Genomic DNA, 21,622 nt, shown 5'->3' on the forward strand with positions numbered 1-21,622 from the left:
AAATTTGTTTCCCATGTCTCAGTATTCTCCCTTAAAATCAAGAAATTTGAGTAAGTGATTTAAAAAATCTGTTCCAGCTATATCAATTTTTGCATGGCGTCATCCAGTTCCTTGGCTTCAAATACCGTATACAGAAAGTCCCTAAGTTAGGGTGGTTTGACTTACAAGTTTTTGACTTTATGTTGGTGTCAAAGTGACACATTCGTTAGAAACCGCGCTTTGAATTTCGAATTTTGATCTCTTCCTGGGCTAGCCATCTGCAGTATGATACTCTATAGTGACGCTGGGCAGTGGCAGAGAGCTGCAGATCCCAGTCCATGATGATCCACTTAAAACTGTTCTGCTTTTCACTTTCAGTATAATATTCAATAAATTACATGAGATATTCAACATTTTATTATAAAATAGGCTTTGTGTTAGATGATTCTGCCCAACTGCAGGCTAATGTGTGTGTTCTGACACGTTTAAGGTAGGCTAGGCTAAGTTATTTTTTATTTTATTTTTTATTTTTTTTAGGCTAAGTTATGATGGGTAGATTAGGCATATTAAAATGCATTTTCCGCTTGCAGTATTTTAAACTTAAGATGGGTTTATCAGGATGTAATCCCATCCTAAGTTGAGGAAGATCTGTATTATACATTCTATAAAGTGCTTATGACCCTTATCTCTCCAATCTCTATTTCTCCTTTGAACTCCAGACTCATATATTTCCTTTCAGCCATTATCTCCTTCTGGATATCTGGTAGGCAGAAACACTGATTTTCTCTCCTTTTCCCACCAAATCTGCTGCACCTAGGCCTTTTTCATCTCCACAAATTCACCACAATCCAGAGTAGCTCGGATCAAAACCTGGGAGTCATCTTTATTCCTCCCTTACCCTTGCAGTTCACATCCATTTTATCAATTAGTGTTTGGAAAGCTGCCTGTGGAATACATCCAGAATCTGACCACTTGTCAGTGTCTCCACACTCCTTACCTTCAGCCCTCATACAAGCAATTTACAATGGCTCTCATACCTGACCCTCATTGGTGTCCATTCTGTCATATATTGGCTCAGGCCTTCCTTACTCGGCATGGTCTGCCCTGCAGCCACAGGTGGGCAATAAATCACAGAGGAAGAGCAGAAGCCAGTCTTAGAGTCTTAAACTCGTTGGTTTCATTTTTTAAAAATTCAAATTTATCGAGGTAAGATTTACATACAATAAAACACACCAATTTAAAGCATACAGTTCAGGGAACTCACTGGCCGTCCAGTGGTTAGGACTCCACGCTTCCGCTGCAGGGCCCCCGGGTTGGGGAACTAAGATCCCGCAGGCTGTGGGGCACGGCCAAAAAAAATAACAATAAAATAAAAATAAAGCGTACAGTTCAATGAATCTTGACAAACATCCATGCAATGACTGCCACAGTCAAAATATGGAACTTTTCTATCATCTGTATGTGTAAGAACATAAAATAGTACAGAAGCACGTAAAGTAAGTGAGAGCCTGTCCCCAACGCCTTTACAGCTTTCTGCTAAAACAACATTGCAGCGTAAGTTCCACTAGGCGAGTCGTTCTTCGCCTTGACCGGACTGTACTTCAGAATCACCTGGGAAGCTTTAAAATTCCCAGTGCACTGGAAGCACTCCAGACCAATCAGATTAGAGTATCAGAATGGAACACACGCATCCGTATATGTATTTTTAAGCTCCCAAGCGCAGGCAGTGTTGAGAACCATAATCTTGTGTAACGTATTTTTAGCTCTTCGTCCTCTTCACCAAGTTAACTCCTATTCAGTCTTCAAATCATACCTCAAAGGTCACTTCCTTAGGGAACTCTTTTTCTGAACCCCTTTCCTATGGTAGAATCTCTTTTCTGTTATATTACATCTGCTTGTGTTTTTGTTAATGCCTATGTCTGCCACGCGATTGAAAGCTCGTTGGAAGGTAGAACATGCCTGACACGTAACAATATGTTTAAATGAATGCACGTAGAAATGATGAGAGTGAATGGAGATGTTTGTAGCATCGCTTAGATGTCAGTACACTTCCTGGGGCAGCTCGGGGTTGCTTATTGGCGTTTCAGTGCCCTCTGTAGGAAAGACCCTCCCAGGGCTTGCATGGCGGCCGAGGCACCACCCTCTACCGCACCAAGGCGCGGGGGCTTCCGCGGCTGTGCAGGGAAAACCCGGCCGAGGCAACCTCTTTAGGCGCAGCCGGCACTGTGCGGCCTCCAGACGAGAGGGGACGCTGTGGAACGATAGCCGCTTCCGGCCCGCTTTTTCCTTCCTCCTGCCGCTGGCGCCAGCACGTCCTGTTTTCGTTGGCCGCGTTCGGATGGTGGCTACCGCTGTGGCTGCTGCAGCTTGTTAGTGCTGTTCCTCGCCCGGTGTGCTGAGGGTTGTGCGGCCTCCTACTTTGTCCGGTTCTCCTGCGCGTGATCCCGAAGGGCGCCGCTTTCCCGCGGCCTGCGGCATGGGCCGGGAGTCACGGTGAGGCGGCGCGCTGGGCGGGCGAGCGGGCGAGTCCCTTCCTCAGGCGGGATCGAGGTGGCCGCGGGGCCGGGCCTGGCCCGGTGCGACCCCACGTGCGGCCAGCGCTGCCCGCGGCTACTAGAGGGGCTGGGGGACCTCGGCTGAGGCAGTGGGTGTGCTTGGGTCGGCGGCGGGCACAGGGTTCCCTTACACGGCCATCGGCCGGTTCGAGCCCTTGGAGCGGGAACACACCTCCGGGACGTCAACTACATCCCGCCATTTCCGCGGAGCTTACCCGTATCGCCTTAGTCAATAGCGACCTTAGTTGAATTTCTCACCACTTCGCGTTTGCAACATTTCTTTGGCCCCTGTCGCTCTCTACTTTAGTTTTTTGTGCGCGTGTGGTATTTTGTTAATTGAAAGGAGCGTGTGGCCAAACATTTTTACATCGCCTTCAATACTACGTGACTAGGTTTGTTTTGGACTACAGTAAATGCTTGTTGCATGGGCATTTATTTCGCACATAGATTTAAATTTTCTTTGTTATGTGTTTTTTATCCTTTTTAAACTGAGAACTGGGAGGTTTTATTAGAACTCTGATATCTCTTCAACATTTCAGATTGTTACCTGGTTTGGGACCTTGAGATTTTTATCTTAAATGTGCGTATTTGCTTAATGTTTAGCTGTGACTGAAAGATCATTTATATCTAGGATATAAATAATAAGTAAGTAAGGTAATAGTAGTTTACTGAGGTATAATTAATATTCAGGGAAATGGTCAACGCTTAAGGGTAGAGCTGGTGAAATTTAGCTCATATATGAACCGTGTAACCATCACCTGGATAAAGAGTATTTCCATAACTACAGAAAATTCGTGTAAAGGTCTTTTAAATCTCTGTGAAAGCATTGCTGTTCATCTGGCCACCCAGACCAGAAACCTGGAAGTGATATTTATTTGACTGGTTCTTCTCTCTTGCTGCCTACCTCTAATTAGATACTGCACCCAGTCACCATTCCTGCTCTCCCTGACTTAATTCAGGCCCTAATCATTTATTACTCAGACTGCTACACCTGCCTCGTTACCTTCCTCTGATCTTGCGCTCCCAGTTGATTCCACACTGCAGCCAGAGTGACACTTCTGAAATTAACATAAGATTATGTCATTTCTTTGCTTTCATGTCTGTTGGTTCTTACTGCTTCCAAGATGAAGTGAGACTCTTCAGCACAGCCTTCAGGGCCCTTCCCAAGAAGGTCCTTTCTATCTCTTCGGCCTTCTCCCCCACTTCTCTGCCTTGCCTGGCTTGTGTACTAGATTTGCTGTTGCACTTGACATTTAATTAGTCATTAAAATATCCAGAGTTTGACACTTCTCAACAATTCTACACGAGACATTCTGATCCAAGTCAACGCTGTCCCTTACTTGGACGATTGCTGTAGCATTCTACCTGTTTTCCCTGCTTCTGTCCTTGCCTTTCTTTGGTTTGTTCTCCCCTCAGCAGCCAGAGTAATGCTTTAAAAATAGTAGGGGGGTTATGTCACGCCTCTGCTTAAAATCTTCCAATAGTTTCTCATCTTTTCTCAAAGTAAAAGAGAAAGTCCTTGTAAGACTTTAAGGCTCTCCACATTTGGCTACCATGCTGTACCTCTGACCTCATCTCATGACACTTTCTCTCACTCATTCAACTCCAACCACATCTGGTTCCTTGCTGTTCCGTAAACACACCAATCAAGGTTCCTCTTCAGGGTCTTTGCACTTACTGTGCCTTTTGCCTGGAAAGTTTCTCCCTCACATATCTCCATGGTTCCTTCCTTTACTTCCTTCAAACCTCTGAATGGCACTTTATTAGTGAGGCCTTCTCTAATCACCTGGTGTAAAGGAGCAAACTTCCTACCTCCCACTGTCTCTTTTTCCTTTACTTTCATCGGTTTTTCTCCGTACCACCAAATACATATTGTATACTTATTTCTTTACTTGCCTGTCCTCTCTTCCTTTACCAGAATGCAAGCTGCTTGAGGCCCAAAGGCAGGAACTTGGTCTCTTTGGCTTACTGTCCTTCCTTCTTTTTCAGGACAGTATGCTGTAGCAGAAGAGTTCATTCTTTCCCCGTACTTTTAAAAAAGTTTACGTATAAGAAGTCCTTTCAATGTTTAATTTATCTGCTGAGATTTTTTTTAGAAAATAATAAAATAAATAAAATGTAATAGAAGCTGTGTTTGCTAAGCTTAATCTTTAACTTAATAATCTAGCCACTATCGGAAGCGATCAGCATCACGGGGACGCTCTGGAAGTCGATCTAGAAGTCGCTCACCCTCAGACAAAAGAAGTAAACGTGGAGATGACAGAAGGTCTAGAAGCAGGGATAGAGATAGAAGGAGAGAGAGGTCTCGTAGCAGGGATAAAAGAAGATCTCGGTCAAGAGACAGGAAGCGTCTGAGGTAAGACATTAATCTCCACAGGACTCTTGATAAATTGGACCTTCTCAGCTAAATCAGGCTTCTTCAAAAATTTTGGACTAGAATTTAGTGGCCCCTTTGCAGGGCCTCTACTTTTACCCCAGCTTGTTTGATGAGGTACAGAAGTGATTTGCCTAGAACAAGAACTTTCAAACAGTATTTTTTTTCCCCTTTCCACTGTCATTTTCAACAGTGAAGTAAAAGCTAATGTAATATGCCATCAGGGGGGTTCTAGTCTAATCCTGTCCCAAGAAAGCTGACCCCTGTCTTCAGAGCAACTGCTAGAGCTGACAGGAGAAGGAAACAGGGCAGAGCCATCTCCATACTCTGTTTGAAACTATTTTAAAGAACTTTTTTAGATTTAACCAAAGAACATCCTAATTTTTTTAAACTTGATTAAATATTCCATGGTACCGCCCAAGCAGCCATAACTTGTAGAGGTAGAAAACAGTCTCTAAATAAAAGTAATCTTCCCCACACCAAAAAAGATTTCTCATTAAAATGGGAAAGAAGACAAGGTTATACAGGTGCTGTGAACTGATCACAGAAAGAACTTTGACTATATCTTTTTCAGACATTGGAAGGAGAGATTGCAAAAGTGTCACCTGGTACTTAGGGAAAATATTCACTCGTAACAATGTGGATAACACTAACTCATTCAATTTTATATTATGTGGTACCAGGAACAGTTTCATACAATTCAGTCAAGTACTTGTTAAGTGAAATTGGTCGTTAAAGATTTGGTCTTTGACTTTTTGGTGTGAAAGAATCACAAGATTTTAGAGCAAGAAGGATTTTGAGATTATTTGGGGAAGTCTCCATATTTTACAGATGAGGAAACTGAGACCCAGAGAGTTGATCTGCCCTATGTATGTCACTAATTAATAGTACCAGGGTAGAAATTCTTGTCTCCTAATTTTCATATCTGTGATCTTTCCACAGCCCCATTCTGCCCATCCTTATACTTAGGTTTCAGCTGTCTTTGAAATTTAGATTTTCTGCTATAGGTCATAAATTTCAAATAGCTCTTGTTACATATTTCCTGTTTTTCAACAAACATCGCTTTGAAATTAGTATCATTTATTTCATTGACCACTTGTAAGGACTGGCTTTACTTGTTCCCTGTTTAGCTGATGTGATAGTTAATTGAAATCTGTCTTTAATAATGGTAATAATTAAGAAGCTTCTTTCAGCATGAGGCAGAACCATGGTCTGAAGTAGACGTTCCACTTGGTCATAGAATAAATGAAGTGTCCCCTTTCAGGCGTTCCAGAAGTAGAGAGAGAGATCGAAGTCGAGAGCGAAGAAGATCTCGAAGTCGAGACAGGAGACGTTCGAGGAGTAGAAGCCGGGGCCGGAGATCCCGATCCTCCAGTCCTGGCAATAAAAGCAAGAAAGCTGAGAATAGGTAGGTTGGGAACTGTCTCTCTTCCCTACAGTTTTTTAAAAAAATCTTTATAAATACTGAATTTGGCTGCTGCTGTGAGCTGTTAGCTGAATTATTTCAATAGGTTATAAAGCTTGTAATGCTTTTAGAAAATGCTAGATTCTATTAGTTTTAACACTCATAATGCATTGTTCTTTTATTTAATATCTGCTATTAATGGTCAGAAATGCATTTTATATACATCTTTGTGGGAACTATGTTTTTTCCTTTGAAATTATTTTCTTGGCATTTCCAATGTTGATTGATAAATAACTTTTTTACTCATGGTGTGTATTGCTGATTTGCTATTCATTATGGGTGAACTTTGCTTTTGTAAGTTAAATGTACCTGTTTCCTTAAGATGTCAGTACCATTCAATTTTGAGATATTATTTATGTCTATTAGACATAATACATTTACTCTTTTTGTTTCTCTTGTTAGTGGTTTGTTCTTTGCCATTAGTGTTTCTAAAGTGGTGTCACGGGATGTATGGATTTGTTCTGTTTGCTCTGTTTTCTCCATATTAGTTAATGAGGATTTTTTCCATGTCATTTATTTGACTTTATAAATTTTACTTTTATTTTGTCAAGGTCAGTGTAATAATGCCCATTGGGATTATTTTAAATTTTAAAATATAAATTCAGAGAAATGAGTGAAATATAAACATGCAGCTTATTAAATAATTATAAAGCAAGATCCATGTAACTGCCACCGAAGTCAAGAAATAGAACATTTTCTGTACCCCCGGAAGCCCTCCATGTCCCTTCCCTAACCCAGCTCCCTCCTTCCCTATATAAAAACACTCCTGGGGACTTCCCTGATGGCACAGTGGTTGAGAGTCCGCCTGCCAATGCAGGGGACATGGGTTCGTGCCCTGGTCCGGGAAGATCCCACATGCCGCGGAGTGGCTGGGCCCGTGAGCCATGGCCGCTGAGCCTGCGCATCCAGAGCCTGTGCTCCGCAACGGGAGAGGCCACAGCAGTGAGAGGCCCGCGTACACACACAAAAAAAAACACTCCTGACTTTTGTGCTAGTAATTTGTGTCCTAATTGTTTCCTTATAGTTTTACCACCTGTGTGTATAACTGGAAAAAGAATAGTCTAGATTTATATGTTTTTTAACTTTACATGAATGAGTCTTGTCTTCTTTTGCATTTTTGCTCAACATCGAGAGTTATCTGTGTTGCTCATAACAGTAGTTTATTCTTATTGCTGAACACTATTCTGTGGTATAAATATACCACTATTTATTTATCCATTCTACTGAGATGGATGTTTGGGTTGTTTTAACTTTGGGGCTATTATGAACATTTTTGTATATATATCCTAGTATACATGTGTATGAGTTTCCCTTAGGTATATATATATAGGAGTGAAGTTACATGGTCATAGAATAAACATAGCTTCATTTTAACTAAGTAATCCGAAATGCTTTCCAAGGAGTTTGTACTAATTATACTTCCAGCAGTATATGAGAATTGTATCCCTCCATACCCTTGCCAGTATTAGGTATTGTCAGTCCTTTTGATTTTTGTTTATTTGTTAGACATGTAATAGCAATATCATTATGGTTTTAATTTGCATTTCCTTGATTACTAATGAAGTTGAACACTTTTTCATATGTTTCTTGGTCATTCAGATTTCCTTTTTTCTAAAGTACATGTTTAAATGTTTTGCTTATTTTCCTATTGGGTTGTTTCTGTCGTTAAAACTTGATTTATAGGGGGGTTTTGTTTTTAAATATTCTGGATAGTTGTTTTTTGTCATTTATGTGAGGGGCAGATATATTACTCTGGTTTGTCTTTTTACTCTGTAATGATACTTTTGAGGAACAAAGACTTAAGAAAGAAGAAACATTCATAAAATGAAGAAAATTAATAAGATGATTGAGGAAAACCTGACAAGGGCAGTGTGAAAAAAGATTATAGGCTATACTCAGTCTAAACATAAAGGATTAGCATGCTGCTTTTAACAATATATAAAAAAGATAATACAATCATAAACTAGTTGGATTTATTCCAGGAATGGAAGGTTGGTTTAACATTGGAAAATCAATCAGTATGATCCTCTACATTAATAAGATTCAAGGAGAAAAGTCTTGGTTATCTAAGTAGATTCAGGAAAAGCATCTTATTAACTTCAACATACATTGATGTTTAAAAGTTCTTAGCAGACATGAATAGAAAAGTATTTGATAAGCTGATTATAAAATTAGGAATGCAAAGGGCATAAACACTTTTGAAGAACAAGTTATGAGGGCTTGCACTACCAGGTATCAAGAGTTGTCATAAAGTTATAGAAATTAAGAGTGTTGCTTTATTGTAAGGATAGACAAGTAGATCACTGGAACCATATAAAGAACTCAGAATCAGATCCACGCATATAAGGTCATTTGATAAATGACAGTGGTGACATTGTAAATAGTAGGAAAAAGATTTTCCAATAAATGGTGTTAGGGACATTTGCTCTCCTTAATAAAATAGGACCGGCTACCTCATTCTGTGCGCAAAAAGCATTTCCAAACAGATTAAAAACCAAATTAGATGGCAAAGCTATAAACGTTTTAGGAGTTTGTACTAGAGAATATCTTCTTTACCTCTAGAGTATCTTCATCAAAGTTGGAAAAATTTCTAAGATGCTTTAAAAAGCACCAATCATAAAGGAGGGAAAAAGGTCAACTAATTTGATTACATTACAATTAAGGGATTTTATTCATTATTAGATGCCCTAAGTAGGGTCAAAATGCAAGCCTATTGGGATTTTTTTTTTTTTGCGGTATGCAGGCCTCTCACTGCTGTGGCCTCTCCTGTTGCGGAGCACAGGCTCCGCACACGCAGGCTCAGCGGCCATGGCTCACGGGCCCAGCTGCTGCGCGGCATGTGGGATCTTCCTGGATCGGGGCACGAACCCGTGTCCGCTGCGTCAGCAGGCGGACTCTCAACCATTGCGCCACCAGGGAAGCCCCGCCTGTTGGGATTTTAAATATTATTACATATATCAGTTGTCTTGTAGACTATTAATGTCTTCGTGTATTTCTCCATTTGTTAAATTTTAATTTTGTTATTTAAATTTTGTAATTATTTTTATATGCTGTGTCCAGTTTTCCTTTGGTCAATTTCCAGATATCTAATAATATTTGCAGTAAGTTTCATGGGAATAATTCTTCATTTTATTTCCAAAGTGTTTATTAATGGTATATAAAAATTCAGTTGACTCTTGGAAGTTTATTTCTTACATAAAAAGTAAAATACAAGTCTAAGTGTTCTAAAATTAATGTTTCCAAAAACAAATAGATGATGTCCCTCTCTGTCTCTCTCTTTTTTGGTAGGTCTAGGTCCAAAGAGAAAACAGATAGTGGGGAAAGTTCTAAAGAGAAGAAAAAAGACAAAGATGACAAAGAGGATGAAAAAGAAAAGGATGCCGGTGTATGTTTACTAACATAAGTAATCGTATAATATCAAATTTGTTCCTGTAGTGACAAATTCTTGTTTTTTAATGCTGTGTGTTTTATTTTTAAGTAGATGATAATAGATTTGTAAAATAAACAGGTAAAATAATAGTTGTCCCATGAGAAAATTTTTCAGAAAAAAGTTGCATATCTATACAAATTATCTAATTTTATGTGCAAAATGTGATCATACTATATGCACTATTCTGTGCCTTGCTTTTTGTCACTTTTAAATTATGAATTATTTTTTCAATATGTAAGGTCTTAAGAGTAATAAATAGCAGTATACGAACTATCTAACTTAAGAAGTAGAATGCCTTTCTGTTTTCATTTGTTAAATATTGGATATCTTTCTGTAGCTGCATACAGAGGTAGAGCTTGTTGTTTGTAATGCCTGCATAGTGTTTTGTTGAAAAAAAGTAGATGGATATTTAGGCTGTCTCCAGTCTGTAGTTACAAACAATGATATATTAATCCTTGTACACATGTGTTTTGTGAATATAGTATAGGGTAAATTGGCATCAGTAAAATAAATGACTTTGTCAGTGGGTATATATATATATAGCTTTCCCTTAGTATCCTAGGGGCATTGGTTATAGGACCCCTGCAGATACCAAAATCTTCAGATGTTCAAGTCCCTTATATAAAATGATGTAGTATAACTTACACATATCCTCCCCGCATACATTGTCATCTCTAGATTACTTATGATACCTAATATGGCGTAAATGCTGTGTGAATAGTTGTAAACATAATGTAAATGCTATGTGAACAGTTGCCAGCATGGGGCAAATTCAAGTTTTGATATTTGGAACTTTCTGGAATTTTTTTTCCTGAATACTTTTGATCCACAGTTTGTTGAATTCTGAGGATGTGGACTCACAGACACAGAGGGCTGGCTGTATACATTTAACATTTTGATGAATAGTATCAAATTACTCTCCAAAAAAGTTGTATAAGTTTTACGATTTTAGACATATGAAAATGTCTGTTTCTTCACATTCTTGCTAACATGGATATTTCAAAATTTAATTTTTGCCAGTGTAGTTGGTTTCTTGTTATTTTGAGTTGCATATCTTTAAATATGAGTAAATATTTTTAAGTGCTATGAACATAATGTAAACTAATAATTAAATAAGGTATTTTAAGTTTATTTACTATTTGCACTTTTCTTAGAATGCCTAGTCATATCTTTTGCCCATTTTAGAATATATTATAGCTTCACTTTTTTTTCTTTTTTTTTTTTTTTTTTGTGGTACGCGGGCCTCTCACTGTTGTGGCCTCTCCCATTGAGGAGCACAGGCTCCAGATGCACAGGCTCAGCGGCCATGGCTCACAGGCCCAGCCACTCCATGGCATGTGGGATCTTCCCAGACCGGGGCACGAACCCATGTCCCCCGCATTGGCAGGCGGACTCTCAACCACTGCGCCACCAGGGAAGCCCTCTTTTTTTTTTTTGAGTTCTATTTGTTTAGTGTTTTTTTTTTTTAAGGGACCTGCTTTCTGAGCAGTGTATCTAAGAAAAGGTATAACACAAGAAGTCTGGGAGTCTGGTTTCTGATCTAGTTTCTACTAGTCTTGAATGAGTGGGTGATCTTGAGAAAAACACATAAGCTTTCTGGGGCTCATCTTCAGAGAGGATGGAATTATAAAGGATATAAATTCAGGATCAAAGCTTTTTGTTTGTTTAAGAAATAAACTTATTATGTTAATACAAACATAATATAACTATATTATAAAATACTTGGAAAGTCAGAAATAATTCTCTGTAATCCTAGGTGCCCAAAATGCCATCATCATTATCATTTATTAATATTTTCTTTGACTTTTATACATGTGTATTTCCATAACTACCTGTAAGGTAGCGTGTCTAAAATTTTGATTTCTATAATGCTTAATCTTTAAGTCCCTGATTATGACTGTGCAAATGATTTGCTCTCTCCTTTTAAGAGTATTATTAATAATCTTGATACAGGGTTTAGAATGGCTGTTCCTAGGAAACCTAGACCTAAAGGCTAAAAGATCAAAACTTCTTAATCATGTTGATAAATAGCTTTCATTTACTCAGTAATTTGTAATACAAAATTGGTTTTCATGGAGGCAGTCTTGGAGGAGTTTGGAGGATTTAAAGTTGAGAATAACTAATAACTAGGGAACTTTGCTTGCTAGTTCATTTAGTTTCCACTTAGAGGGAGAAATTGAATTCATGTGTGCATATTGCTTATAACTAAAATGAGATTAATTTATGGTGTTTGAAGTGTGTCTGCTTTCTTAGTTGAAGATGCTTTTTATTGTGATTTCATTTTGCTAGTTTATTCCTGAATATATTTAAAAGATGTATGATCTAAATCTGGTCTAAATTTAGGAGTTTTGTGTACATCTATTTTCAGGAGTTTTGTGTACATCTATTTTTCCTTTTTTTATACTTTGGAGAAGTTATCTGGAATGTCACTTGGAGTAAAATTGTTGATCCTTATTTCCCTCTCTCTATTTCTCTTTTTTTTCCCCTAAGAACTTTGACCAGAATAAGCTAGAAGAAGAAATGAGAAAGCGAAAAGAAAGGGTAGAGAAATGGCGGGAAGAACAACGTAAAAAGGCCATGGAAAACATAGGGGAACTGAAAAAGGAAATTGAAGAGATGAAACAAGGGAAAAAGTGGAGTTTAGAAGATGATGATGGTATATTGATTTGTTAGACTAATAGACTATATAACAATTCATGTAGAATATTCTAGAATTATGAGTAATAGGCCATTTTTATTGTGGAAAAACATAATGTTTACTATTTTAACCATTTTTAAGTGTACAATTCAGTGACAATTAAGCACATTTGTGCAACCTTCACCACTGTCCATTTCCAGAACTAAACAAAAACTCTGTATCTCATTCAACAATAATTCTCCATCCTGTCCCCCTCCCCCCCATTTCTGGTAACTTCAAATCCACTTTCTGATTCTGTGAATTGCCTATTTTAGGTACCGCATATAAGTGGAATCATACAATATTTGTCTTTTTGTGTATGGCTTATTTCACTTAGCAAAGTGTCTTCAAGTTTCATCCATGTTGTAGCATGTCTCAGAATTTCCTTCTTTTTTAAGGCTGGATAGTATTACATGATACATATATACTGCATTTTGTTTACCTATTCATCTGTTGCTGCATATATAAGTTTCCGTCTTTTGGGTATTGTGAATAATGCTTCTGTGAGAATTGGTGTGCAAGTATCTGATTGAGTCCCAACTTTCAGTTCTTTTGGGTATATACCTAGAAGTAGAATCACTAGTTTCATTTTGAGATTTTTAAACGCCCCTTTAATGTTTACATTAAATTTTAAAATTGTATAGTAGTGTTTGGTAAGGATCACTGATTTTACCTTAGAGTGGAGAGTTAGGTGCTTATGGGCATAGTCAGTAAATAGCTCTTTAATTTTTTACTTCCAATGTTAGTAATGAGGGTAAGTTAAGGGCATGTTTTCAAGTCCCTCTGATTTTTTCATAAATTATAAGAGAAACATTTCCCCTCCACATCTGATATTGATGTTTAAGATTTTAGTAAAGTGGAAGAGTGTGAGATATTATAGGAAAAGGGAATTTTGCTCCATTTTCTGTGAAAATTCCTGTGAATTTTTCATTTTCTGTGAAAGTTGAACTAAATAGATGAATGGATTATACCTTTAAGTGGTGATGATATCTTAGTTATGTAAAAAACATTAGATTGTCTTTAATTAAGAATGTGCTATTATTTTTTCTTTGTGTCATTTAAAGAAAGATAATTGCAAGAAATAAACATACCATTTTAGCAGACAGAGTTTTTAGTTCTGCTTCTGCTAGTGTAGTTGTAAAACAATACTGGAGATCCATTTTTTAGACATATTAGTCTTTCTTCCTCTTTTCAGTTTAATAATTTATAATTTATTTCTTTTATTAGTATTATTCAAAACTAATACCTGCTGGATTTAAAACCTTGCCAGTGTGAGTATTTGAACTGCGTTGTGCCTGTGTTAATTGGTAAGGAAGGTGTTTGGGTAGTAAGAGAAAAGGCTTTAATTGGGGGGTGTGTGGTCTCATTGTGAAGAATTTCCTTTTGAAACACAAATTCAAAGAAAGTGTATTCTGATATTTTAGATGATGAAGATGATCCTGCAGAGGCTGAAAAGGAAGGAAATGAAATAGAGGGTGAGGAGTTAGATCCATTAGATGCTTACATGGAAGAAGTGAAAGAGGAAGTAAAAAAGTTTAATATGAGAAGTGTGAAAGGTGGTGGGGGAAATGAAAAGGTATGGAATTTTCTCCTATTTTTAAAGATTTACATTCCTAATTGGGTAACTTGAATTCATTGGTGCATTGACCTACTGCTGACGTGCATGGCTTTATAAAGTTAATGATTTTGTTTCCTTCCCCATCTCAGAAGTGTCAATGCTTTTCTCAATAGCAGAGATACTCGTGAATTTTAACTGCAAATGTGCTTTTAGAAGTCACTGTTAACTGCCATCATCTTTGTTTAGTATTTTTTCTTACTTGTTGCCTTCTCAGTAGGTCCTCTTCAGTAGGTCCTCTTCAGTAAGCCCTGAATAGGTCCTTCTCCAGCACTCCCATCTTTTATGCTCCTGATCCTCTTTACTCTAGTTTTTCTTTTTCTTAATAGCATTTATTACCTTTTGAAAAAGTATATAAATTAATTTTTTGTTGTGTTTATTCCTTCTTCTAAAACTGTCCCAAGAGCAGTGATCTTTACCGTACCTGTCTTGTTTATTGATTTATCCTAAGGTCCCAGAATAGTATTTGGCTTGTTGAATGAGTGAAAAGTACCATTTAGTAGTATTTTTAAAATAAATTATATTACATAATATTATATAAAATTATATATTATATACTGCATTACCTATATTATTAATGTGTTACAAAATATAATGCAATTGTATTACATTTAAAAAAAAATTTTAAAAATATTTATTTGGTTGCATCGGGTCTTAGTTGCGGCATGCAGGATCTTCATTGTGGCGTGTGGGCTTCTTTAGTTGCGGCGTTGTGGGCTTCTCTAGTTGTGGCGTGCGGGCTCAGTAGTTGCGGCATGTGGGATCTTAGTTCCCCGACCAGGGATCAAACCCACATCCCCTGCATTGGAAGGCAGATTCTTAACCACTGGATCACCAGGGAAGTACCTACATTTTTAAATCCAAGCAAGTCAGTAAGGAGAAAGCAGACCACTTTTTGTTTTTTCATTAGGTTGTCACTAACAACTAAGTTAATTCAAATTATAAATTGTGACAGTTATCATTGTGTTTCATTTGGTGTATAATTTGTGTTTCAACTTTACGTTTTATATTCTTTTTTTAGAAGTCTGGGCCAACAGTCACAAAAGTTGTCACTGTTGTCACAACCAAAAAAGCAGTCGTAGATTCTGATAAGAAGAAAGGTGAGCTAATGGAGAATGACCAGGATGCCATGGAGGTAATTATTCATTAATTTTTATTATTTATTTATGGCTGCGTTGGGTCTTCGTTGCTGTGTGCGGGCCTTCTCTGGTTGTGGTGAGTGGGGGCTACTCCCTGCTGCGGTGCATGGGCCTCTCATTACAGTGGCTTCTCTTGCTGCAGAGCATGGGCTCTAGGCGCCCAGGCCTCAGGAGTTGTGGCACGCAGGCTCTAGAGCACAGGCTCAGTAGTTGTGGCACATGGGCTTAGTTGCTCCGCAGCATGTGTGATCCTCCCGGACCAGAGCTCGAACCCGTGTCCCCTGCATTGGCAGATGGGCTCTCAACCACTGCGCCACCAGGGAAGCCCCCTTCATTCATTTTTGACTTTGTTTGCGATACTGTCCTAGAAGTATTTATAAGAAAGCATTGATGGAAGTGTGCTTTTCAGTTACTCTTAGGAGAAATTCTTGCTATTCTCAACAGTATTGTAGCCGCATATTCAAATTGGTAGAACATTCTAACATCTTTGACCTCTTGCTGTATGCCCACTTTTTTTTTTAATTGAAGTATAGTTGATTTATAATACAATGTTAGTTTCAGGTATACAGCAAAGTGATTCAGATATATATATCTGTCTATAGGTATATATACATATATATACACATACACACAAACATATACATATGTACACACGTGTGTGTGTATATATATATATATTTTTTTTTTTAAGATTCTTTTCCATTTTCGGTTGTTACATGATATTGCATATAGTTCCCTGTGCTATACAGTGAATCCTTGTTGTTTATTTTATGTATAGCAGTTTGTGTCTGTTAATCCCATACTCCTAATTTATCCCTCCCCTTCCCCTTTCCCCTTTGATAGCCCTAAGTTTGTTTTCTGCGTCTGTTTCTGTTTTGCAAATAAATTCATTTGTATTATTTTTTAGATTCCACGTATAAGTGATCTCATATAATATTTGTCTTTCTCTTTCTGACTAAATTCACATAGTATGATATTCTCTAGGTTCATCCGTGTTGCTGCACAAGTGTATGCCCACTTTTTGATTCCCGCTTGTCCCTCATCAGCTCATCCCAGACATAGGATAGGGAGAGAAGAAATGAAGTGACAAAATAAATTAAACTTTTTTTTCCTATTAGCACTCATTGTAAAGATTTATATAGAGAAAACTATAGGAAAACTTTATTAAAGCTGTGTTAAAATTATTTTTTTATTTTAGCTTTATATTGTTATTATAGCTTTCTATAAGGGCAAAGAAAAAATAAACTAAGTTGGAAAATTCAGAAAATAAAGTAAAAGCCAAAGAATATTTTCTAGGAGAGGAGGATCTTTAAAACTAGGAATATTTCTTCCCATAGGAGAAAGTAGTAATGGATTTAGCTCTTAATTTTTCTTTTTTAATTATAGTATTCGTCAGAGGAGGAAGAAGTTGATCTTCAGACTGCCCTTACAGGTTATCAGACAAAGCAGAGAAAGCTTCTAGAACCAGTGGATCATGGAAAAATTGAATATGAACAATTCAGAAAAAACTTTTATGTTGAAGTTCCAGAACTGGCAAAAATGTCTCAAGAGGGTAGAATTTTTTTATTCATTTATTGGTTATTGTGGGAACAGAGGGAGTACACTTCACCTTGCCTGGGAGGAATGTTGATAGGCCTGTGAGTTGATGCATGAGTAGGAGGAATTTGCCTGGCTTACCTGGAGAAATGAGAGGGAACTAGAAGGCGAGAAGTCATTCTAGAGGGTAGGACAACATCCGCAAAGATTTGGAGCAGTGAGGAATTAGTGTGTTTTTGGAAACATTAAAAAAAAATGAGGAAAAATTAGTTTGGCTCATGTAGTTGAGATTTTTAGCATCGAAAATACTCTTCATGTGAAGTTAGCAAATAAAATATTGTTAACCTTTTCTGATATTTGAGAGTTAGGAACCAATGTGAATCTGTGTGATATTGATAGAATAAGGATAATCTGGGCAACCTTGCTTAAAGAACAAGTGGTTGTATTACTTGTCAATCATTGTTCTTTTATTGCTGGTACAGTTTAAGTCAAAATAAAAGCCAAATTGTAGAAATTGGAGTGTTTCTTTTGTTCCTAATTGGTTGCAACAGTAATTGCTTTAGTTGTCTCTCTGAGCTGTTCAGTGCTTTGTCACGTAGCTTTTCTATGGAATTATCTTCAGGAGCACTAGAAAAGAATTGAAAATTTTTAATCTTACCATGCCTCACTGAAAAGTAGAAGGCACTATTAGAACAATATTTAAGAGTTTTTAATCTGGATTTTGTTTTGTAGAAGTGAATGTATTTCGGTTGGAAATGGAGGGCATTATTGTCAAGGGAAAAGGTTGCCCCAAACCAATAAAATCTTGGGTTCAGTGTGGGATTTCTATGAAGATCTTAAATTCTCTCAAAAAGTAAGTGTTCAGTAGTTGTCCACATTTTTCAATATCTTGCTACTAAAAACAGCCGTTTACGCAAATAATTCCTCTGCTTACATTTTTACTCTAATGGGAAAACTTGATTATTTTTTCTTAAACAGCTTTATTGAGATATAATTTACATACCATAAAATTTACCCTTTAAGTGTACAATTTGATGATTTTTAGTATATTTATGGAGTTGTGCAGTCATTACTGTAATCTAATTTTAGAATATTTTCATTATCCCCGAAAGAGGCCTGGATCCATTAGTAGTCAGTTTTCTCCTTTCTCCTCCACATTAGGCAACCTCTTATCTACTATTTTTATAGATTTTTCTATTCTGGACATTTCATATAAATAAGATCATACTAATATAGTCTTTTGTGACTGGCTTCTTTCAATTAGCATAGTATTTTCAAATATTTCTACATCATCCATGATGTAGAATGTCTCAGTACTTCATTCCTTTTCATTGTATGGATATACATTTTGGAAAACTTTTATTTACAGTTTGAGGGACCCAGAGATCACAGTTCTTACCTTGTCTTCCTTTGGTTTGCTTTTTAAGGCATGGTTATGAAAAGCCTACGCCAATCCAAACCCAGGCGATTCCTGCTATAATGTCTGGACGAGATTTGATTGGTATTGCCAAGACAGGAAGTGGAAAGACCATTGCCTTTCTGTTGCCTATGTTTAGACACATCATGGATCAGAGGTCATTAGAAGAAGGAGAGGGGCCAATAGGTACAATTCCTTTCATTAAACTATTTTTTCAGTTAACAACTTCGTTGTCCGTTAATCAGAAAGACCTGATGCTTTGTAATGTTAATTATAACAATAAAGATGTCTTTATGTACATTTCCTTTATAAATTTGGCACTTTGGGGCTGATTTCCCCTTACCAGCAGGTGGAGTGAGAATCTTCAGAGCTCTGGAGTGACATCTCAGAAGTACAAAAACAGCCTCTCCTGGCACAGCTCAGTTTTTAAACTCTGACTCGGCAGGTAGACTCCTCGTGCATCTATCTGTTTATTTATGTTGAGGTTTGTTCTTAGCCCGTATCAGTGGATCTATCAACTCAACATAGAAGATTGTAGGGAAGTGTATTTTTCTTTTCTTTCTTTTTTCGGCCTTAAAAGGCTGTAGTGCCAACATTTCATTCAGGATTAGGTCTTTAGATTCAGTTTTCTTGATTCATTTGGCAGAGATCTGTTCTCCAAATTTGAGTAGGGTTTTGGAAAGTTGTTCAACTCCTCTCTTGGCAACAGAGGGCACAGTATATTTCTCCTCTGTCTGTGCCCCTCAGACCAAGGTTGTTTCCGGAAGCCACGGCATGGCTCTTCAGCACAGTGAGTCACTTGATTATCTTTGCTCTGTGATTTGCAGTTGAGAATGATTTGCATTCTTTTCAACCAAGTATTTTCCTGATGGTTGAGTAAGGTATTTAACTCTCATTTATCTTCCTATAGCATGTTCTTAAAACCTTCTTAAAATTATCCTTCACCACAATCTCTGCTATTACAAAACTTTCGAAATAGGATTTTCAAAGGTGCATAAAACAAAACAAAATTTAGACTAAGATCTGAACTTGATTGCAGAGGTTAAATTTAACACTATAAAGCTTAGCCTCTCAAGAATTTTGGTGGTTAGGCTTTTGACATTTATCTTTTCAGCTGTCATCATGACTCCAACTCGAGAACTGGCTTTACAAATTACTAAAGAATGTAAGAAGTTTTCGAAGACCTTGGGCCTTAGAGTGGTCTGTGTTTATGGAGGAACAGGAATCAGTGAGCAGGTAGTTATAAAAGGAACATTCAGTTTTTCCAGTCTTTTTAAAAATTGAATGACTTAATAATGTAAAAGTGATTTTTTGCTTTAGTGTTTTCTGTATTGATTGCTTCTAAAATCTTTAAAATGAGGTGTGAAAATAATAGTAAGAATGAATTATGTTAAAGTTATATTTTAGAATTTTTGAGTCATTTTCATATCTTAGCTTTCCCGTGCTTGTCTTTCCCCGCTCAAGGAAGCAGATTATTTTTTCCATTTTACAGATGTTCAGAAAGGTTAAGTTGACCAAAGTCTTTAGCTTAGTAAGACTTTGTCCTAGAATCTAGGTCTTATGATTCCTGGACCAACATTTATTTTCTCTAATCTAAATGACATCTTTAAAAGGTGGTTTTGAGTGGGATGTATTAATATCAGAGTTTCATCTGCATTCTTAAATGATTTTAGTGAGAATTATTTAAACATACCTTCATTCACTCTCTTTAGATTGGCATTTCTCCATGTGTCTTCTAAAGAATGCTAGTCATCAGATATTTTGCTTTAACTAGAAGAAGGAAAAATACTGGGTTCTGTGGTCAAATAAGTTTTGGAAATGTTGGACTATGCAAAGTTAAAATTTTCTTTTCTGCAAGACTTCTTAGTTGTTAATAAGCTAATGTATATTGTGATGCTAGAAAAAAATGGGATAAATTAAGTGGCGTTTTCTGAACATATTTAACCCCCAAACCACCAGGACTTCTCAGATTTTAGACACATCTTGGGAATATTTGCTTTTGTTATCCCAATGCTATTTTAAACGCTTGAACTTAGTTTTCTAAGTTTATCTGTGTCAGTTTTTTTGGCCATAGTCTGTAGTAAATACAGTTACAAAATAAGGTGGTACATGCATGCATATTTATATAGAAGTCAAACAAAGTTTTATAATGTCTAACAAAGTCTAGTGTTTTCCATTCTATTTCATTTTTAAAATGCAGGTTGTGACTTACTGATTTTGTGATTCACTAATGGAAACAAATCTCAATTTGAAAAACATTGATCTATCAAATTTCTTTATTTACTGCTCTCATATTCCTTTCTTGGTTTTGAGGAGTTGTGTCAAATTAAAATTGGTAAAAACCTGTGGTTTTCATTCAAAGTTACAGCATCATGTGGTCTTTCTGCTGCTTCCTATTCCTTTATTAGTGCTCCAGCATCCCAAAGAATTAAGCAGGAGGCTTTGGTGTCTTCTAATCAGACCTGGCTGTCTTATGTTATGGAGCTCTGCAAGGACCTTAGTCAGTATTTTCAAGTTTGTAAAGAAGCATTAGTGATAAATACACTATAAAATTTCATCTTTTCTTATTAGATTGCTGAGCTGAAAAGAGGTGCTGAAATTATTGTTTGCACACCTGGTCGAATGATTGACATGTTAGCAGCTAACAGTGGTAAGTCAGGGGTGTTGGGGTTTTTTTGTTGTTGTTGTTCGTTTTTTTGTTCTCTTTTCTCCTTTTTGAATTCTGTACATTTTTGTTAAAGCAGAAACAAGAAACCACCAAAGGTTTCTACATTTCTTCTTGAAGCTGTAATATCTTGAAATTTGTATTGTAACAAGCTTTTGTTGCAAGTATTCATAATATTTTTGCAATTTAATTAAAAAAATTTTTTTTCACAACTACTCCATCTGATTTTTTTTTTTTTTTTTTAGCACTTAACATGGATTCTTAATTCAATTTTGGCCTAGCTTTGCTTCTAAAAGGGTGGGGGACTATTTCTTTTTAATTGTACAATTTAGACATTTTCTCCATAGGAGCTAGTACTTTCTTACAATACTAGATAAGTTAAGATCTTGCAGCTTCAAGAAAATTTATCTTTTGTAAATTTGCATGTTTTTAGCTCAAATATTGTGCTTTGTTAAATTATTCCCTATCAAAACTGTTACTAAACTGTTGACATTATTTAACTTCTGTGGAGAAAGGCCCTTCAAGATTTATAGAACTGGGCTTCCGAGACTTAAACCATCAAAGGTAGGTAATTTAATGCTGTTCCCAATCTTGCAAAACTAATTGGGGCTGCACATGTTAGTATGGAATACTTAAATATTAGAAAGCATTTATTTTGGCACATTTCTGTTTTTTGAAGAAAATGCTTTCAAACGTTTCCATTGTAGTATTCAGTATATATATATCATAGAGTATTTAAAACTTTGAGTAATGCATGTTTCTAATAGCAT

At 36.8% G+C, this 21,622-nt stretch overlaps 1 protein-coding gene across 3 annotated transcripts in view; it reads left to right on the forward strand.

Annotated features, from left to right (window-relative positions):
- Positions 1-2,302: 2,302 nt before the first annotated feature.
- Positions 2,303-21,622, forward strand: part of DDX46 (DEAD-box helicase 46) — a 66,889-nt gene continuing 47,569 nt past the window's right edge. For all 3 annotated transcript variants that reach the window (XR_009539580.1, XR_009539579.1, XM_060143633.1), the window contains exons 1-12: positions 2,303-2,472; positions 4,702-4,890; positions 6,173-6,316; positions 9,662-9,758; positions 12,294-12,459; positions 13,905-14,056; positions 15,117-15,230; positions 16,621-16,786; positions 17,503-17,623; positions 18,198-18,373; positions 19,302-19,423; positions 20,759-20,837. Coding sequence is in view for 1 of the 3 variants with exons in the window: in XM_060143633.1 (XP_059999616.1) it covers positions 2,456-2,472; positions 4,702-4,890; positions 6,173-6,316; positions 9,662-9,758; positions 12,294-12,459; positions 13,905-14,056; positions 15,117-15,230; positions 16,621-16,786; positions 17,503-17,623; positions 18,198-18,373; positions 19,302-19,423; positions 20,759-20,837 (1,543 nt within the window). In the remaining 2 variants the exon portion in view is untranslated. The remainder of the gene's footprint in view (positions 2,473-4,701; positions 4,891-6,172; positions 6,317-9,661; positions 9,759-12,293; positions 12,460-13,904; positions 14,057-15,116; positions 15,231-16,620; positions 16,787-17,502; positions 17,624-18,197; positions 18,374-19,301; positions 19,424-20,758; positions 20,838-21,622) is intronic.

The sequence above is a fragment of the Lagenorhynchus albirostris genome, chromosome 3 (assembly GCF_949774975.1).
Source record: "Lagenorhynchus albirostris chromosome 3, mLagAlb1.1, whole genome shotgun sequence".
NCBI classification, from domain to species: Eukaryota; Metazoa; Chordata; class Mammalia; order Artiodactyla; family Delphinidae; genus Lagenorhynchus; species Lagenorhynchus albirostris.